This window comes from Botrytis sinoallii (genome assembly GCF_014898435.1).
Source record: "Botrytis sinoallii strain Bc 23 chromosome Unknown BSIN_005, whole genome shotgun sequence".
In the NCBI taxonomy this organism is placed as follows: Eukaryota; Fungi; Ascomycota; class Leotiomycetes; order Helotiales; family Sclerotiniaceae; genus Botrytis; species Botrytis sinoallii.
The window spans coordinates 1,726,104-1,744,887 of NW_024066032.1; the positions used below are offsets into that span (position 1 = coordinate 1,726,104).

Sequence of the window (18,784 nt, forward strand, 5' to 3'; positions counted from 1 at the left end):
TACTTTACTCGGTATCACGTACCGTACCCATCTCATCAATGCTAATCCCCAGCTGAAATTTACCTAAGACTTTCTTCCATGCTAGGGATCCTTCCATGTATACTACAGTAGTACACTACCTATCGCAATGACACACATAGTATGCTCGGTACATCGATTGCAGTTTTTGTATTGTTGTGTTGTTGTGTGCGTGTGTGTTTCTCAATTGATGAGTTTTGCAAAGATGATCTCGGAGGTGTAGTGGTTGGGGTGTTTGTTGGGTTTGGGATGCTTGGCTTTTTGTGGAGGTGTGGAGGTGTCTGTGGAGGTGATCTCTTTAGTTGTCGAGTTGTCTGTTTTGATATGTATGTTGTCTATCTAGTGATGTCGTTGTCTAGCTTGTCTATCCCATCTATCCATCTACCTCATGATATGCTCGCGAGCCTCCCATCTCCATGCTCGTAACGTGTAACGTGGGGCGGCTTCACATCATCCCTATCTATCCATGTCTATTGATTCCACTCATTCCATTCATTCCATCACCAAGCCACTCTTCCACAACCCCAGCATTCCATGTTCCCAACACCGAAAAGCGGGGGTCCGATATGCATGTATGGGGAAGTGCGGTCCCCGATAAAGTAAGCACCTAAGCAAGTAAGTTGATAATCTCCCAACATGCAAATCGACCATTTACCCAATTCCGTAATAAATAAATCCCGTAAACCGTAAATGTACCATACATACAGTTTTTTTTAAATCCCATAAGCACAATACCAAAGGTGCACCAACCTTATATTTCATTTCCAGCACCACAATCTCCATCTCCATCTCCAGAAAGCACGGCACAAAACATCTCCAGACTTTCGACACTCGTCTCGATTGATCGATCGACCAATGCTTCCCGTGAAGAGATCCTCTACGCATTGCTCTCTCATGTCATCTGCAAAGTTTATTCACACACTATGACTTTAGTTATTTAACGTTACATACTACTAAGTATCTAATATCGTCAGTTTACGCATGTTAAGCATGTTAAGCATGTTCTATTAGTAATAAAGGGGGTTGTAAACTTGTAATACGGAATTTGTGTTTGGGATGGGATGTCCGGTATCCGAGTTCCGATCACGTGGGAGAAGAAGGATGGGATACGATATGATATGATACGATATCCAAGATACTCTTTCAAACGTTTAGCCTCATACAGAGTAGGGCCAAAGGAAGACATTAACCATATTGAAATCGAATTGAATTGGATTGAATACCAGATACCTACCTAGTACCCAGCAACCGATGGCTCAGATAATCGAAGCCACATACGAGAAATTCTAGAACAAAGATCTCGAGACATACCTCGGATTCAAGCCTTCTTTTGCGCACTTTAGCTGGGGGAGTGAGTGTGATGAATCAAGAAGAGAAATAGAAAAAGGGTCTTGTACTTGTTGGTACTTGTTGGTACTCACTCGAGTATGTTTGATACGTGTATCATATCATCATACCATTTGGATTCTCTCGACTCTGAAAGTACCTATCTAGATATGTATTGCACAGGTACTTACTATCCGTCCAAGAAAGAGTATCTACATACCAAATACTAGATACTGAATAGATAGGTAATCAACATTCCATTCCATTCTCATTACATTCCCCCCAAAACTCCCCAAAACCCCAATGATGTGATATAATATAACATAATACCCCCCCCCCCCCCAAAAAAAAAGCACCGATAAACCCAACCCAAAAAGTCCGTGAGATACCTAAGGTTACCTAGTAGTACCAAAACTAAGTCACAAACCCACCCCAAAAAAGATCTTCACAACTTAAAAATCATTTCCCTATGTGTGCTTTGACAGCGCAGTGATGATCACTACCCAGATAATGAGGGATGGGAAGGAAACATTCGCGATCCCCGGGAGTGGTAGGGCGGTAAGTAGGGAGGGAGGTGAGTGGAGGTAAGTTGGTTTATTATATTTTGTTTTGTCTTTTTGATTTTGTTGAGATGTTTGGGATGTCTGATATGTGTGTGTGTGTGTAAATATCCGAGGATATATAAGTATTTGAGGATATATATCTGAATATATGTATATATGTATATAAGTATCTAATCTGAGAATACATGTATATATATACATATATAAACAAATACATACTAACAATAACTACTCATACAACTCTTCATCTCTCTCACTAAGGGAGGGAATAGAAAAAGACTACCTAGTATCTACCATCCAACCATTACCACCTACAACCTCAAATATAGATATATCTTCTATCATAATTCCAATCTCATCTCATCTCATCAGATATAGATAGATAGATAGATTCATCGAGAAACATCTATCTGTTCAGCCCAAGCGTTAATAAAATTAATCAAATCAATAAACCATCTTTTCTATTCTTATTCTTATTCTTTTTCTTTTTTCTTTTTTCTTTTTTCTCTCTTTCTTCAGTAATATAATATAATACAACATAACATAATATAATATCACCCATCTAGATCAAACAAACTAGATCTCAGCACACACCACATCACACCAGACACATACACATACACATACACATACATATACATACAACATAATACACTCAGAACAGACTAACAAAAAGTACCATTCCACAAATGTGATATTGATTGTATCATACTCTTACTCTTATTCTTCCTTAGTCTTGGTACATACTAGGTACGATACATAATTTCTCGCTAGCATAAGGCTCGGTGGTTCGGCTAGAATGTTTTTGGAAGGGTTGATGGTTCAAGGTACCCAGGATCAGAATGCTTGCACGTACATACTTCGTAGTATGATTGATTGATTGATTAGGTATAATCTGGTATGGATGACTATGACGGAATGAAGTAAGAACTCATAACATAATATCGAAATTACCTTCTTCTTAATTTCATCACCCGCTCGGTATTTTATGTGTATTCTCTGTATTCTCTGTGCTCGCTCTCTCCCTCTCTCGCGGTATATATAAGATCGGAGTCGTCTCCATATAAGCCATAATCTTTAATCTATAATCCATAACTCTTCTTACGACCGATGATGGCTTGGGCGGGGGCTTGGGCTTAGTATCCATAAAGTGTGTCCACCATCCGTTGTCCGCTGGAGAGAGAGCTCGTACTTCCATCCATGATCCATATTCATATTCATATCCATATTCATATCTACATGCCACACACACATACCACAATAAAACCACAATAACACAAGTAAGCCGTCCTCCTTTTATTCATATATCTATCATAATCACAGCATGATCCCGACAAATCCACCCATGATCCATGATCCATTATCCATATCCATCATCATCATCCGCCATCCGTCATCCACCCTCATCCACCCTCATCCACCCTCATCCACCCTCATCCACCCTCATCCACCTCATCCACCCTCATCCACCCTCATCCACCTCATCCACTTCCTTGCATGACCTTTACCCCAGAATCTCAACAATTTCTTCACACTTCAATTTCACTATCCATTTTAGTTTATGCTGATCGTGCAAAGTTATAAAACAGATTCCAAATAACTTTTATACTCATCAAAACATTTTGCGAATTCTTTCATACCACTTCCATCCACATATCATACAATCTTTGCGATGCGAATTTGATTTTCGTCTTTGAAATTTTGACGTTGGGATTGTATCAAATAGCTCGAAAGCCCGTTAAGCTACCCCAACGGATTTTGTTAGTGTGCGTGTTAGTACCCAGGTATCATACCAATCAATACCAACACTCACTCTCAGTCAATCAAATTTCACAAAGGAAATTTTACTTATATTGCCTGCACGCGGCCACAATTTTTAAATCAACTTATCTCTTAATGTTCAAACCGAACTTGGACTCTCCGTATCAATTCAATAACAATCAACAAAAGAAATATGGATCTCTCGAGAGAAGATGAATATTTCGAGTGGGTGGATCGAACCGATTTGGTCGATGTTGCACCGCGAATAATTCGTCAACCCGAAATCTCAGCCTTGAAAGTTATTTGTATGGACGATGCCGACGATGATGAATTCGAATTTCCAAGGTATGACGATATACAATGGAATAACAACAACGAGGATCAGGTTCCCAAGGAGGAATATGACGCTCAAGTCGACTATTACCTTCAATCTCCCTCGCTACAACCGACATACCTCGAAGATGATATATCATTGTGCAGTACTCCAACAACCCTCTCTCCCTCAGATCAATCACCAGCATCCGAACTTTCGGAGCTGCCGGAACCCACTGAACCTTGCGATATCACCGAAACTGTGGATGACTTGGGTGTCCGAGTGAAACCATCACGCCATGTAGATTATCTCGCACACGATTGGCCAGAGGAGGATTTATGGGCGTCCTGGAAATTCATTCAATCACATCGTACCGCATATGAAAATAGCAAAAGATTAGAGAATGCGTCTTGGAGAGGTTGGGCGAAGAAACGATCCAATCTGAAAACCATCGACCCATCAACATTTGGCTGGTATGCATGCACCTTTAATTTGGGGTTTCTTGTCAGCGCAATGCTAACACAACAGTAGGGAAAAGGACCATGATACAACATGGCTATATGGACCACTTCACAAGCCAGAATCCTCGCACTCTCTATTTTCTTCTCCAATGGATATGGATTGTCGACCAAAATTGACGAGATCGTTATCATACGCAGACGTCAATGTAAAGCCGATTCTTAAACAACGAGGCATATGCGATGTATTATTGAAACGTTCATCGTCGGCTGGATTGGAATCGATGGAATCTTCCCTGCCTTCCCTCTCTTCTGGCAGATCATCTCCTACATCGACCTCTTCAAGAAAATGTGTTCGCTTCAACGATGAAGTTGAACAATACATCGCAGTGAATAGTTCATATGAAGAGGTAACCGATTATACGACGGGGAAATCGAACATGCGCATTGTCGCCAAACTTCCAAACTCGACTCTCAAGAATACTGTCGAGGTTGATAATATTTCCGCCGTGGCTTATAGTCTACAACAATCTTTGATACAAGATCATTTCGTCCTACCGAGGTTCGAATATGAAGAATACGCCAGTGCTGCGAATGGCGATGATGATGAGTGGGAGCTTTCGATGATAGGGATGGATTTCAAGTCGTCGACGACTTCGATTTCAGTAGGAGGAGGTATTTATTAATCTGGGTAATATTTCACACTTAGCATGGCGTCTGGGTGGAATAAATAATAGCAGCATAACAGGTGTTTTGCATAGCATGTTTTGAGGAATTATGGGATGAATGATACCACTTGCTACTCGGTGCCCTTGGTTGGCAACCTGACTGGCTGAAATTTGAAGAGGAACGTAATGTCCTCGCCGGTACTATAATGTCCGGCATGGTTTTGTACCCATAGCATAGCACATAATGAAAGAAAGAAATTAAAAGTCAAAACATGAGGATCTTGATATGATACGATAGATGATAGTATATGGTTTCACGCTGTGAAAGGCGGAGGTGGTGAACGTAGGTCGCTGGCAATATGTATATGTATATGTAGTATGAGGGGTTAGCTTGGAATTTTCACTAGAGTCGCGCGCGTGATTGGATGGGGCAGAAATTCACCGCTTGAGATATCGTAGATATCACCAGATTATTTTGAATAGAGATGATTCGATGAGAGTGGAATGAGAATGAGAATAGGAAGAAGAAATGAGAATGGGAAGAAAAGAGAGAAAAGACATGTGAGATGAAATGACATGTGAATGAATGGATGGGGATGGGGATGTTCTATGTTTTATATGGATAGCTATAGGGGGAACCGGTCCGGTACTCTAGAGAGTAGGGAGTAGGGGAGAGGGGAGTAGAGAGTAGAGAGTAGAGAGTAGATTGATCGGAATAGGGCCCGAGTTTGACAGGGGGAGGGGGTGGAAAGGAGGGAAAGGAGGGAAAGGAGGGAAAGGAGTGGGAGGGAATGGAGGAGGGAGGGGAGGTTTATATGTAAGTAGGTATCTGGTTAGGTATTTGGGTTGTAGTCTGATATTTGATATTTGATGTTCGATTTTTGAGAGGGGAGGGAGGGGAGGGGATACTAGGTAGATAGATAGTTTTATATGACATCAATCTACCTGGTATAACACTCTACCCGTAAGAGATACCGATAGGTCGAATGAACAACAAAGTAGGGTTTCAAAGTGCTCTTAGAATCTACCACTATCGAATGAAGGAGTTCGTGGTCCGGAGGGCTTTGTGTACTAGACTATATACAAGTAATCAAGACACGTGCAGGCTCGCACGTGCTCGGACAAAACTTCCTTCGATGTTCGGTCGTAAAACTCTTCGGTCGTAAAACTCACTCGATAGCATCTCAGAATGCTTTTCGAAACGATTGATCATCCCATGATTCTTTTCCGATTAAATCAAATAAGGCCTTGCATAAGCCTGCATAATGGCCTTAAGGCGTTGAATCGAATCACCTGCCCACCTGGGTAAATTCAGGGTTCTCATTAACCTGATATCTGGAAAAATAAGTTTTGATGCCAGTGGATGTTTACATTCTATATCTACTTCTCCAAGAAACGTTTGTTTTTTTTATAATCGTCACTCCTTTTAGATTATATTCTACTTGCATTCACGCTTAATTCTCAATATGAAAAATGAAGGAAACTGTTCAGAAAATAAGAAAAAGGAACTTTGTGATACGTGCAACAACATTCCAGCAGTAACATTCTTCAGTAATAGGAAACCAACACGAGGATGTGAGTTGGAATATGGGCCGACAAAATCGTATCAGCTTTTTGAAGGTCGCAACGCATTAAAAGAACTAAGACTATCTGCAACCAACGGTTTTAGTCTTTGTAAATTGTTCCAGGATGCTCTCGAATGTGCTCACTATAACCCCGACGAGCATCTACGAAGATTCCCAGAATACTGCGATAGGGGAATTTGGCTCCAAAGAAGGCAAGAACAGAAGACCACTTTGCAGATCACTCTTGGCTCTCATTGCAAAATGTGGCTTGATGACCGGCTGATTATCCATGAGGATGAGGCTACAACTAGGTCTATTGATTCTCCTTCATATGTAACCGAAACTGAGTCGGATTCTCCTGCTAATTTTGCTCTCGCTCGTTCATGGCTGGCTGAGTGCCGCATGGAACATGAAGACTGTAGAGAATTACTAGAATTCGAACTGCCTACAAGGCTGCTGGATGTTGCGGTGCCCTCAAAACCAGGCATAGTTCGCCTTTGCTTCACATCTGACTTGCCCGCCGAAGGAGCGGACTACGCAGCGCTTAGTCACTGTTGGGGTTCCAATCAACCTCCAAAGACAACTAAGAACAATTTGCAAAGTCAGCTACTAGGGTTTCCTGAAAATCGACTTCCTCAGACCTTCTACGATGCTGTGCGCACAACTAGGGAACTTGGTCTTCGATACCTCTGGATTGATTCATTGTGTATTGTGCAGGACGATCGAAACGATTTCGAAGTAGAGTGCGCTCGAATGAACACTATATATACCAACGCTCTATGCACAATCGCTGCATCTGATGCCAGAGATTCCAGAGATGGGCTTTTCCAATCGCGGACGATGAAACCAGTTCGACTAACTTACGAGAGCGACGGCAGCGAACCCAAGTTAACAGTAACAATCCAACCTGCGTTTGATGGAGATTGGATGGGGCTTTTGCAAAGCCGTGGCTGGGTGCTCCAAGAACAACACCTGTCTCCGCGTATCATTTGTTACACGAAGAAATTTTTGGCATGGGAGTGCAGAACTGCTATAGCATCGGAAATTCTAAAGAAGATGCGTCTCAAAACCGATGTTTATAGGTTTGCCAACGAGGAAGCCTCCCCTCTGCGATTCTTGGATGGAGGAAGATCGAAACTCGGGCCTTCTGAGGAGAGTCGCATGTGGGGACCCGATTACAAATTCAAGGAACTTCGAAGCCATTGGTATGGCGCTGTACACCAATATTCGCACTGCCGTCTGTCACACCTTGAGGACAAGCTACCAGCATTCGCTGGCTTTGCTGCAGAGTGGAAGCGAATTAAGCCAAATGACGAATACTTGGCTGGTTTGTGGAAAAGTGATATTTTTAGGGGACTTGCGTGGTTCCCTGGCTCCGGGAAGCACGAATTCAGCCGCCGCCTGCCCGAATCTGATGCAATTTGGCCACCGTCGACCCCTTTTAGAGGCATACCATCCTGGTCCTGGGCGGCGTTCGACGGCGGTGTGGCTCACATTGGGGAAACATGGCTCTCCGGGGCATTTTATGATTACGATTACAAACCGAATACCTTTCAGACAAAGCTAAACGCTTCGATTATTTCTTCCGCTCCACATCTCGATAGTGCAACCACAACGACAGTTGGGCGGAATCCTTTTGGACACGTGAGTCAAGGCAAGATCACTGTATCAGGTTGGTCGATTGTCGTTACTTTGAGTGAATCAGAATTTGTACCCGACGACCCAGTCATAGGGGAAGGCCCAAAGGGGTACCATCTGTCTCCAGATCATAGTGTGGAGTGTGGAATGGTGTGTTTCGATTACGATCCTTTCTGCCTCCCGAAGATACAAGTACGGCTTCTACAACTCGATGCGGGCCAAGCTCTCCGTGGGCCCATGGCATGCGTATGCGGGCTGGCTTTGATACAGCTGAAAGGTGAGGAATTGACTACGACCGAAGATTTGTATAAGCGAATTGGCATGTTTGAAATCGATTGCGAGTCCTTTTGGTTGCTAAGGAGAGAACGAAAGGTTATTACAATGATTTGAAAACAATATTTAAATATTACATCTGAATATATGTTATTATAAGTTTTAGTTCCCTACCCCGGTTTCCCGTTATTCCTTTATTTTGAACACTTTGATTTTCAAAACTAATCATTTTCAAAATTCTTAATATATTATACTCTTTTATGTTTTCGGGATCTTTAATGAGTAAGAATATTATCTACCGCGCTATCGTCATCAACTAGCCCTATTACGTCAGGAGATACGCAACCGAGATATTTATTTTGATAATAGTAATATTCCATCAAGAGTAAAAAGAAAGCAGGAATGCTTCCTCTTTTGAATATGGCTAACTATTCGTAGGAGAAAAAACAGACGGAATTTAATCATTTCTATAATATCTTTATCACTCAATTATTTCGTCTGAAAATCATATTATTAGTTTGAGAAGAATTCAGATGATATAGTACCTACGATGATAGATTCTAGATATCAATATTGTATTCTATCTCAAGAGCTGACTGTATATAGAAATAGTAGACCGTTAAATAAGGGCTACTGAAAGAGCTAGTCTCTTTCGTATTCGCTTAGGTAATATAGTAGTTATAATGAGTTAAAGTCATTGACCCGCGTTCGTTCATATAGGTATAAAATAAAACTATTAGATATCATTCGAATAATGAGGAGTTATTTCTTCTAGTTCTATTGAATTTTTTATAAATTGTTTGTAGTTGATTTTTGATTTTTGATTTAATTTATTCACAAAATATAATAGAAATTTAAATAATCAAATTCCGTCTGCTTTTCTTCTTAAAGATCATCAGTCATCAATCGAATTAAATATATTATTAAATTCGATATTCGGATAGTAATATTATTCATTGGTATTATATTCTCAATATCTAAATCTCTAAAATAAAAGTCTTATATAATATATTTCTTTTATCCTCTGCACATCTTAAAAGTTTTCCTGAACCTCATCATCAAGACAATACATCTAATTCAATTACATTCAGCGGTCCAGTTCCACATGCGAGACCCGTGGCCATTCTTGACTACCGTCGGTAAGCTCCATTGTCGGGATATCGCGTAGATTTCTCAACATTAAGCGAGGCTCCCCTCTCGGAAGATGAAGGAAGGTCCGATGTATCCTTCTAACTGATCTGCCCGAATACCCTTTCGATGATATAATCTTACATACCGATTGGCCAAATACACTTCAAGATTTCGGATATAGGTTTTGTGGCTACCCTCGAAATGATCTCCTAGAAACGTGATCTACAGATTGGAACCCTCTTGATGCTAGATGGCAAATTACCATCAAGTCGACTGAGATACCTTGGGTCAAAGACCATGTGGTGAGTGGGCCTATTAATTTTGCTTGTGGATATCACTAACTATAATTGTTTATAGGTCAATGGAACTATTATTTACCCAGGTGCCGGAATGATTATTATGGCTATAGAAGCTTTGAAGAAATTTGAGAAGATGCTCCCATCCCAATATGTCGAGCTTTGAGATTCGTGATGTAATGTTTCAAAAACCACTTGTCATTCAAGTAGATTCTCCCGGGACAGAGATTTTATTTTCTCTCCGTCGGTTAAGCGATGGGCCCAAGAAAACTCCACCCAAACCAACTACGCTTCAGGAAACACATACCAAGACGCATTTGCTCGCTATCGACTCGCCAATAGACAACGCGCAGTATCTCTCAATCTCGGACCCATAAGCGAAGATGGGCATTCTATTGGCAACCCCATTGCTTTTGAGCACCTATTCAAGAGCGACAATTACATCCTGCAGTCTGGGGCCGATCTTTGTAACCTGCTTGATCACTTTTGCAATCCGCATCTTGATATATTGTACCCCCAACTCCTAATGGGTATCAGAGACCCTCTTGGAATCCATTCCCAAAACCGCGAGGAACCGCAATGAATGCATAATAAGCTCTTTTCTCATTTTTTACACTCGAGGGATTAAATCTACAAACCACATATCAACCAGAAGACAAAGCGATAGCCAGAAGACAAAGCGGTAGATACACCTTCTATCAAAACTAGCCATCTCACACGCCTCCTGATAGCTTTACAGAAACTAGATATACCAATCGAAGACAATACGGAAAATGATGCAGGCTCAAAAAAAATCACTGATAAATCCATTAATTACCCCAACATCTTGCGCATTTCCTACTAAATAGCACGTGTTGAATAAGAGACTAGCAAGTTTACATATTTCTCTATCGCCGCTTCCCTTTTCCTAGCTGTCCCGAGATCTAGCTATTTCCCTCCATCTGCTTAAGATACCAAGCCCCTATCATATTCCACAACAAATCTTTAAATCTACCCAACGCAGGAGCCTTGCCACCCGAGAATTCTGCCGTCAACCCATCGAGTGCAGCAAATTAAAGTGCTCTGCATAGGTATTTCAATCCTTTCTCATTCTCCACAACGGTCTTCTCCCATGTCCAGGCACCCGGTCCTTCGACAATTTCATTCTGCTTGTCTTTGGCTTTTGTAGCTTCGCCAACGAGAAGAGCAGTTGATTCCCCAGAGAGAGTCACTCATCGTAGCCCATCCATCCACCTGGTTTCTCCGGCAAAAGCCCACTCGAAGCTAACAACACCTCGGGATGATTCGTCATTCGACCAAACTTGATGACGTACTTATTAATGCCAGTAGTCAAGATATACTTCTCCTCAATCTTCTCTGCCTCTCCTTCCTGCGCCACAAATCTAGCATTACGTCCACCAAACCAAGACCCATCCCCCAAAACATAACCCTTGGACTTAACCTCCCCTTTCTTCACAAAATGCGTAGCAATATAAATCAACTTCTTATCCCACCCAGCACAACAACCGACTCCACATCTCATACGACTCATACGGGGCAACTTCCTTTCTGAAGCTACAGCTCGTACCTCCCAAGATGATACCCTAGCGTCCCCTCATCCGACAAGCTACTTCATGTGGGGTGGTAACTTGAGTATGATTCTTAGGAAGTTCTGCCAGCGAGATGACTCTTCTTCAACCAAGTTATTTGTATCTCTCGAGTCATCTACCTGCTTCATATAGCCTTTCCCACTATCACCAGGATTTCGAGTAATGTTTCCATACTTTTGAGACCTGGTAGTAAAGGATTTGGTTGCATCCAATGTTGAGCGCAAGCGTTCACTTTTCAAGTATGAAAACAGTGAGCGATAAGTTGGGAAGCAGGCGGCAAGTAAATAGGTTCCTGGCTCAGCAACGGTGTATGCAAATACTGTGACATTGAGCCATCCTGGATCTTCGAAGATGGGAACGGTGAAAATTCCGACAGCGCGCAGGATTGAAGCGAGGATTTCGCTAAGTAATTTATTAGTCAAGTTCACAGGCTGAAAGTATTTGCAAGTTAGTCTCTCTTGCCTACTGGCAGTAAGAAGGGTGATTGTAACACAGATCTTGAGCTGCGAAGTTGCTTTTAAGTTCCATATTGCTGGCAGCGGGTCAAGAGTAAGACCAGGTCGGTAATGATGTTTGGAATTGATGCATAGGCAAAAAATGCCTTGATGTCAAAAATCACACAAGCACAATACACCTACATACGATAATAGTAGAAATTACAATAAATTATTATTAAGAGCCAGAAGAGCCAGTCAGCCAGGTTCCCATACTTTCATATTTCCATATCATCGTAACATACCATGCTCAGCTAAGCCATTAGAACATACACCATCGCTATGTATCCCATTCCATTTTCCCATCAGCAAATTCTGCAACAGCTAATACTTAGTATCTCTCTCCACCTGTAAACACTCCTTGTTCATTTCAAAATTCCATCTCTGACTTCTCACTAAATAATTAATCTCCATAATGCAATTCATGAAATTCCTCGTCATCACTTTCAAATCCTTCGAGCCACTCCAATTCTTGTTCCATCAATCCTTGTCCCAATTTTTTATTGATTTTGCAACCAATATCTGTAATATCATCCTTAAAAAGACACTCTCTGTGCCAGCTAATACGTTGACAGTGCTCCCACATATCTTCAATAAGTCTCTTTGTCCATTTAGCAATTTGTAAAGGGCTCTTTACAACGATGTCTTGCTTTTGCATCCAGCGTAACTTTCTGAAAAGTCTTCTCTCTCCAAATGAAAGTATGCTGCCTCATACATTGTGGTTCCTTTCTGTACTTGAATCTGAATATGATCAGGCATAGTTCGATTCAATAAACTGGCGATCTTATCGAGTTCGTAGATGTAGCGATCCAGATCCTCTCCAAGAGTACTCTCGTATGGATCCTCTTCGTATTGATGAAATACACCACAACCAGTACACTCATGAAATACTCCTGAAAGTCTCTCCTTTTCGACGAAAGCTGTCAACTTCTTAGATGCATCGACCATTCTTCTGTATTGAGGATCAAGTTCTTTCAAAATAGAAGCTCTAGCAGCTTTGAACTCTGTGACATCCTCCTTATCTTTGGCTATGATGGCTTCTGTCCTAGGTGTCAGCGATTTTCAGATAAATGTTGGTTCAGATGTCGTGCGGGCATGGAAGTAAGTTCATGCTTCAAGAATAATGATTGACTTACTAGAAAAGGCGAGCTCCACTGGATGATACGATAAAGGAGAGCGAGATTTGAAAGGGTTACCAAGAGAAGCACCAGGAAGTTGCCAACCGAAATGACGAGTTTCTCGCCTACTACCTTCATGACCTCTTTGCAAAGTGATCAAGTCCATTGTGAATTTTCCAGATCTTTCGAATGACACTACATATCGCTCTAATCGCTCATACATCTTAAATACCTTTTCAACGGGTGAAAGATCCTCCGCAATAGCTTGATATTTCTGAACGATAGGCAATGCCAAATTCATAGATCTCTCGAGATTGACCTCGACTGTCTGGGCTTCGCTATAAGGAAAGTAATACTCAGGCCCAGCTCCACACAAATGGGTAGATTGTGGTAAGTCTGTTTTGAATTGTGCAATGTTCAACTCCAATTTGATGTCTCTCAAGAGCCTCAGCGGTTGAAGCAGATATTTCAGTTGATCTTGTGAAAATTTGTATTGTGTGTCCTCAGTCTTAATCGTAGCAATACCGGTATTGACTCTCGCAAGTGCAAGGACGATTTCGAGAGATCTTTGCGGTTGTGTTGGAGCTTCTTGACATAACGCTTGACAAAAGTGAACGAAAGACTTTGCTGGTACTGGATTTGTTGGAGTCGGTCTGTATGCCCCAGTGAGTATTCTCCAGCGCTTAACTTTCTTCAAGGCGCTGAATGCGGAGAAATCAAAAGGGTCTCTGTTCCAGAATATCCCATCATGTTGCGCTCCAAATCATCCTCTGCATCACTATCATCAAAATCATCGAAGCTAGGATCCGTAAATCTGGTGAGTGGGGATTGTGGGACATGAAGGGAGCCAACTGGACCATAACCACCAATGCATTCGATAATGAAAGTGTTTGAGCCGTAGAGAATTGGTTCCGCTTCACTGTGAATTGCTTTACATGTACTTAAGATTGCTGGGGTAAGTTCGAACTTGACAGATTTTCCATATTCGACAGCCTTGCCAATAGATTCAGTTTCACTCAACTTAGGATTGACCAAGAGCAGTTTATAGATCTTGAGACGAAGTTCAATGGGAAGTTTTCTCATGAAAGGTGAAGTAGATTTAGCTTGGATCAGACTTTCTTTCGCATCCTTTAACTGCGCAAGAGTACTTTCAATGGTAGCTTGCTTAGCCTTGATGGTGTGACGGAGACTAGCACATGATCTTTGCTCTGCTTCAAGTTGCATGCGAAGCAGATTGATCTGATCATTTTTGGTTGGAAGTCTTGGCATGGTGATGACGGCGAAAACGACGATGATGTTGATGATGTCGCTTTTGACTGTTGACGACCTTTGAGAACTACATCAAAAATCAGCTCAGTTGAGAGAGTGCACAGAAAGCGGAATTGATTATACCTTTTATTTCCTTTACCCTGATTTTTCACTGGCCACTCATGAATATCAAATCAATTCTTATGTTGAGAAGTTGAGATGGTATCTGTCGTGACACGACTGTACTCCACCAGTGCCAAGGTTACCAAATATTCGAGATGGCTCGAATAACAAATGGCAGTTTATGGTTTGAGTGATTTGATTGAATTGAAGACGAATACCTATGGAGATGAAGAAGATAAGATTTGGGAAATGATTTTATTTGTGCAAGTAAAAGTGAATGATTGAGAATGAACTTGCTGCCTTAAGGGTCCTTCCTTTCTTAGAACGGAAGGGGAAGGAACAATTGATGCAGAAATGTAGACATACATAACATCAATCAAGACTTCAATGCCAGAATCAAAGACAATGATTGTATGGAATATTCACGCCTTTTGTATACCCAGAATTGTTTTATGTAATGCTACACATAAATGTGTCTTCCACTTGATTACTTGTATAGAAATTGAAAGGTGTAACGATAAATGCGTGTGGGACTATCATTCACGGCCTTGTAGAGGTTCAACATCTGTGAAAAGCTAGGTAGGTTCTACCTATTGGATAAATTGGAAGCAATTGAGTATTTTGTAGATAAATGATGTAGAAGCTCGAATTTTGTACCAACCTGAATGCCATACTGTAAAGTTCCTGTCTTAGTTTTCCATCCCGGATTTTTCATTCTCACCCCTATCGTAAAAGTCGTAACAGTCTAGTTGTTATTCCCCAGAATCAATCTAAATACCATCTCCCTTCCACCATTTACCATTTCAACATCTTCCTAGTTCTTGCCCTTCGTCGCCCGATCTAAATTGAATGCTGCACTAATCAAAGCCAAATGACTAAACGCCTGTGGCGTATTCCCCAGTTGCTCACCACTCCTCGCAATCTCCTCACTAAACATACTCAAATGATTACCAAAACTTAACATATTTTCGAATATGTTAACTGCCTTTACCAGATACTTTCTATCATAAACACCCGCTCTAGTAAGTGCTTCAACCAACCAGAAGGTACACATAGAAAATGCACCTTCACGACCACCTACACCATCTTCAGATGTAGAGGTATTGTAACGGAAGACGAGACCAGTTTCTGTGAGTCCTCCTTTTTCGGGAGAAAGAAGGATTTTATCGATTGTGTTCAGGAAACGAGGATCATTGGGAGAGATGAAGAAGACGAGTGGTGCGATGAGAATAGAAGCATCGAGCATAGTGCGTGATTCATAACTTTGAACAAACATTTGCTTTTCGGTATTGTAACCTATATATTTGTCAGTTGGCCCAAGTTGTATTAATCTATACCATGTGAATGTAAATTACCTTTCTGCATAATTTCCTCGTAGATAGCATCACGAACCCTCAACCATTCTGTTTTATTCGGACATGGCAAACAACGTTTCTCTGCAAGACGTACTCCACGGTCAAATGCTACCCAAAGCATGACTTTGGAATATGTATAGTTTTGTTTCTTGCTTCGAACTTCCCAAATTGACATATCGGTATCTTGCCAAATTTTCAAAACATAATCTGAAAGTTCTTAGTATAATGTACTAGTGAAAGAGTGGCGTGAAATAAAATACCTAAAATCTCTCGAACTGCTACCCATTGATCCCATGTGACAGGCTTTCCATATTTGTTCCAAAGATATATAGCGTCCATAAGCTCACCATAGATATCAAACTGTTGATGGAAAGCTGCACCATTGCCGATACGAACAGGTCCACTATCTCTATAACCAGAGAGATGGCTATGCATGATTAGTCTATGGAAGGAAAGAAAAGGATATCTCAAATTCTCACCTAAGCTCAAGTTCCGGGATATCAGTCTCGCCCCTAATTGTGAACATGATTGGCAAAGCACCATCTGGGCCCCTTGACAATCTGAATCGATCACTGATAAAATTCATGTATGCATCTGCCTCATCGACAAATCCCATCCTGAGTAGAATGTAGATGGTGAAACTAGAATCTCGTACCCAGGAATAGCGATAATCCCAATTGCTTAAAAAGTTAGCGAGATGCCCATAGAAGATCTCATTATATTTACCGAACTCCTCCAATGTCTTCAGGAATAGAGAATGTGGGTGCTGCAATGATCGCACCAGTAGGCTCATAAGTCAATAATTTCAAAATCATTAAACTTCTGGCCACAACCTCTCTCCAACGACCTGTATATTTACTTTGACCAATCCAACTTGACCAATATCTTTGGGTGTCATGTTGTTGTGTATCTAATACTTCGGTAGTGACGTCCCTGGTGATATGATCCGGAATATCATCACGCAAGACGAATGAAATAGCTTGACCTTCTTGTAATCGTATGTTTGCAACAACACCGTCACCTTTACCTTCCTTCTGTCTTACTCGGCGGAATATTAGGGAAGGGCATGAATCTATATTCTCCTCACCATGATCAATAGTCACATCGAGTTGAAGCTTCAAATCTTTACTGGAGAAGGTGACCGTTTTACTCTCAAGCGCTCCTGGAGGATGTTCCGGCATGAGGATTTCCAAATCATGTTCATCGCGGGCATAATTGAAGGCTGGGAATATCTCCACATCTAGACAAAGTTGTGAGATATGATGACTGCCGCCGTGTTCTGGATCTTTCTCACCTAAATCGACGCTGCCTCGAATACATTCGACTCGTCGTACCAGCCATTTCTTTAATTCGCCCTGAACTTTTGTAGTCTCCCGGAAAGGCATGGAACTTTTCTTTGCGACATGACTATGATTTGGACGTGGAAAGAAGTCAATCAAATCAACAACTCCTTCTTCATGGATATATCGAGTTTGTAGGATGTTGGAGGACGGGAGATATTGTTGCTTTGTGTTGAAAGTAACTCCATTCGCAGGTGAGATGGAAAAATGACCACCTGAGGTATTCGCAGAGTTAGCATTGGTAAATATGATACTGGGGGTGAGATACAATCCGGGGTAACTGATGGAGCTCATTGCGGGAGAGACAAATGAGGGGTCCACGGTAGCTTAACATCCCCAGGATTTTGAGACGGCATTACAAACGAAGCTCCCAACCAACCTTTGTTTTTGTCTAGAAGTCGACCAAATATTGAAGGAGAATCGAAGTCTGGCCTGAATTTGTAAATTATAAGTATTCTGAAAAGGGTGGAGATACTCCATCGATTGCAAACATAGCTTACCAGCACATGAAATCAATACTTCCATCAATACCTACCAACGCACAAGTTCGCATATTCCCAATGAGACCATAATTTTCAATTGGCAAATATCCTGTATCATGGCGACGAGACGTCTGCGCAACACCGGGGACGGACATTGTTGATAGATCCAGGTACGCGTTGTTTGTTGAAATGATTGATGCAAGTTGCCTTGTGATGAGAGATGACGAGAAAATAGTCAACGGTTCCAAAAAGAAAAAGGAACAAAGCAATCAAAACAGTGTAACGAAATATTGCAGGAAAAGGAGATGTTATTGCAATCAAGTCAATCCTACGAGTTGGTGAACTGTGATACGTCAATGAGTGTACACAAGATATAAGATTATTTGTGTAGCCATGAGAATGATTGATGGCTTATATTTGCTGCAGGTAGGTTTGAAAACAGGAAATTGATACCTTGATATTAAAATGAGGACTGGCTCAATTGATGTTTGATTTGAAGAGAAGTTTGCATATCGGAGTTGAATCTCGGATAGCCACGAGAGAAGCTTGAGGAGAAAACGCGATCGATCTTTTCGTCATACCTACCTGCGCTCGCTGCGTTACTTACGGACGGGATGTGAGGGGAAAGCTTGACATTTCCGACGTTCCGTTGATTAGAACTAAACCCAACTCGGGTCCACCAGGTCCCTTTCTCTTTTAGTCACAACACGACCACACGACGACATGTGATGGTTGACTTTTTGATCAATTGACGCTACTCGAGTAGGTACTAGGGAGAGAGGGATGTCCCGTTACCCAAAGTTCCATGCAATGCCCAGAATTATCTTTGTTCGACCAAGAACCTCAAATGGGTCAGAGGGACAACATGAAGTAAGTGTAAGAAGATATGTTGTGTCCGCTTAATTGAGTGAAACAAGTAGCTATGAGAAGATGACTTTATGGCTTCATCGTCTGACACAACATAAGCGGTCAAGAAGGATAGCTGAAGTCATTAACAACAGTTGAGAGTAGGAGTGGGAGTGGGA

The 18,784-nt window shown here is 41.5% G+C and overlaps 6 protein-coding genes across 6 annotated transcripts; 2 read left to right on the forward strand and 4 right to left on the reverse strand.

Moving 5' to 3' along the window:
• Positions 1-3,861: 3,861 nt before the first annotated feature.
• Positions 3,862-5,125, forward strand: EAF02_003646 (uncharacterized protein; the record flags this gene model as incomplete). The annotated part of the gene is made up of 2 exons (XM_038899694.1): positions 3,862-4,454; positions 4,513-5,125. The coding sequence occupies 2 exons, from the start codon at positions 3,862-3,864 to the stop codon at positions 5,123-5,125; spliced, it is 1,206 nt and encodes a 401-aa protein (XP_038760621.1).
• Positions 5,126-6,573: 1,448 nt separating this feature from the next.
• Positions 6,574-8,700, forward strand: EAF02_003647 (uncharacterized protein; the record flags this gene model as incomplete). Its single annotated transcript, XM_038899695.1, has 1 exon — positions 6,574-8,700. One exon carries the CDS (start codon positions 6,574-6,576, stop codon positions 8,698-8,700), a length of 2,127 nt encoding a protein of 708 aa, XP_038760622.1.
• A 2,362-nt stretch (positions 8,701-11,062) lies between these two features.
• EAF02_003648 (uncharacterized protein) lies at positions 11,063-11,541 on the reverse strand (the record flags this gene model as incomplete). Its single annotated transcript, XM_038899696.1, has 2 exons — positions 11,063-11,220; positions 11,244-11,541. 2 exons carry the CDS (start codon positions 11,539-11,541, stop codon positions 11,063-11,065), a joined length of 456 nt encoding a protein of 151 aa, XP_038760623.1.
• Positions 11,542-11,616: 75 nt separating this feature from the next.
• On the reverse strand, positions 11,617-12,127 carry EAF02_003649 (uncharacterized protein; the record flags this gene model as incomplete). The annotated part of the gene is made up of 2 exons (XM_038899697.1): positions 11,617-12,001; positions 12,066-12,127. The coding sequence occupies 2 exons, from the start codon at positions 12,125-12,127 to the stop codon at positions 11,617-11,619; spliced, it is 447 nt and encodes a 148-aa protein (XP_038760624.1).
• A 369-nt stretch (positions 12,128-12,496) lies between these two features.
• On the reverse strand, positions 12,497-14,480 carry EAF02_003650 (uncharacterized protein; the record flags this gene model as incomplete). The annotated part of the gene is made up of 4 exons (XM_038899698.1): positions 12,497-12,764; positions 12,809-13,133; positions 13,230-13,937; positions 13,991-14,480. 4 exons carry the CDS (start codon positions 14,478-14,480, stop codon positions 12,497-12,499), a joined length of 1,791 nt encoding a protein of 596 aa, XP_038760625.1.
• A 916-nt stretch (positions 14,481-15,396) lies between these two features.
• On the reverse strand, positions 15,397-17,914 carry EAF02_003651 (uncharacterized protein; the record flags this gene model as incomplete). The annotated part of the gene is made up of 7 exons (XM_038899699.1): positions 15,397-15,878; positions 15,938-16,144; positions 16,198-16,364; positions 16,417-16,617; positions 16,664-17,492; positions 17,657-17,709; positions 17,778-17,914. The coding sequence occupies 7 exons, from the start codon at positions 17,912-17,914 to the stop codon at positions 15,397-15,399; spliced, it is 2,076 nt and encodes a 691-aa protein (XP_038760626.1).
• Between the last annotated feature and the right edge of the window lie 870 nt (positions 17,915-18,784).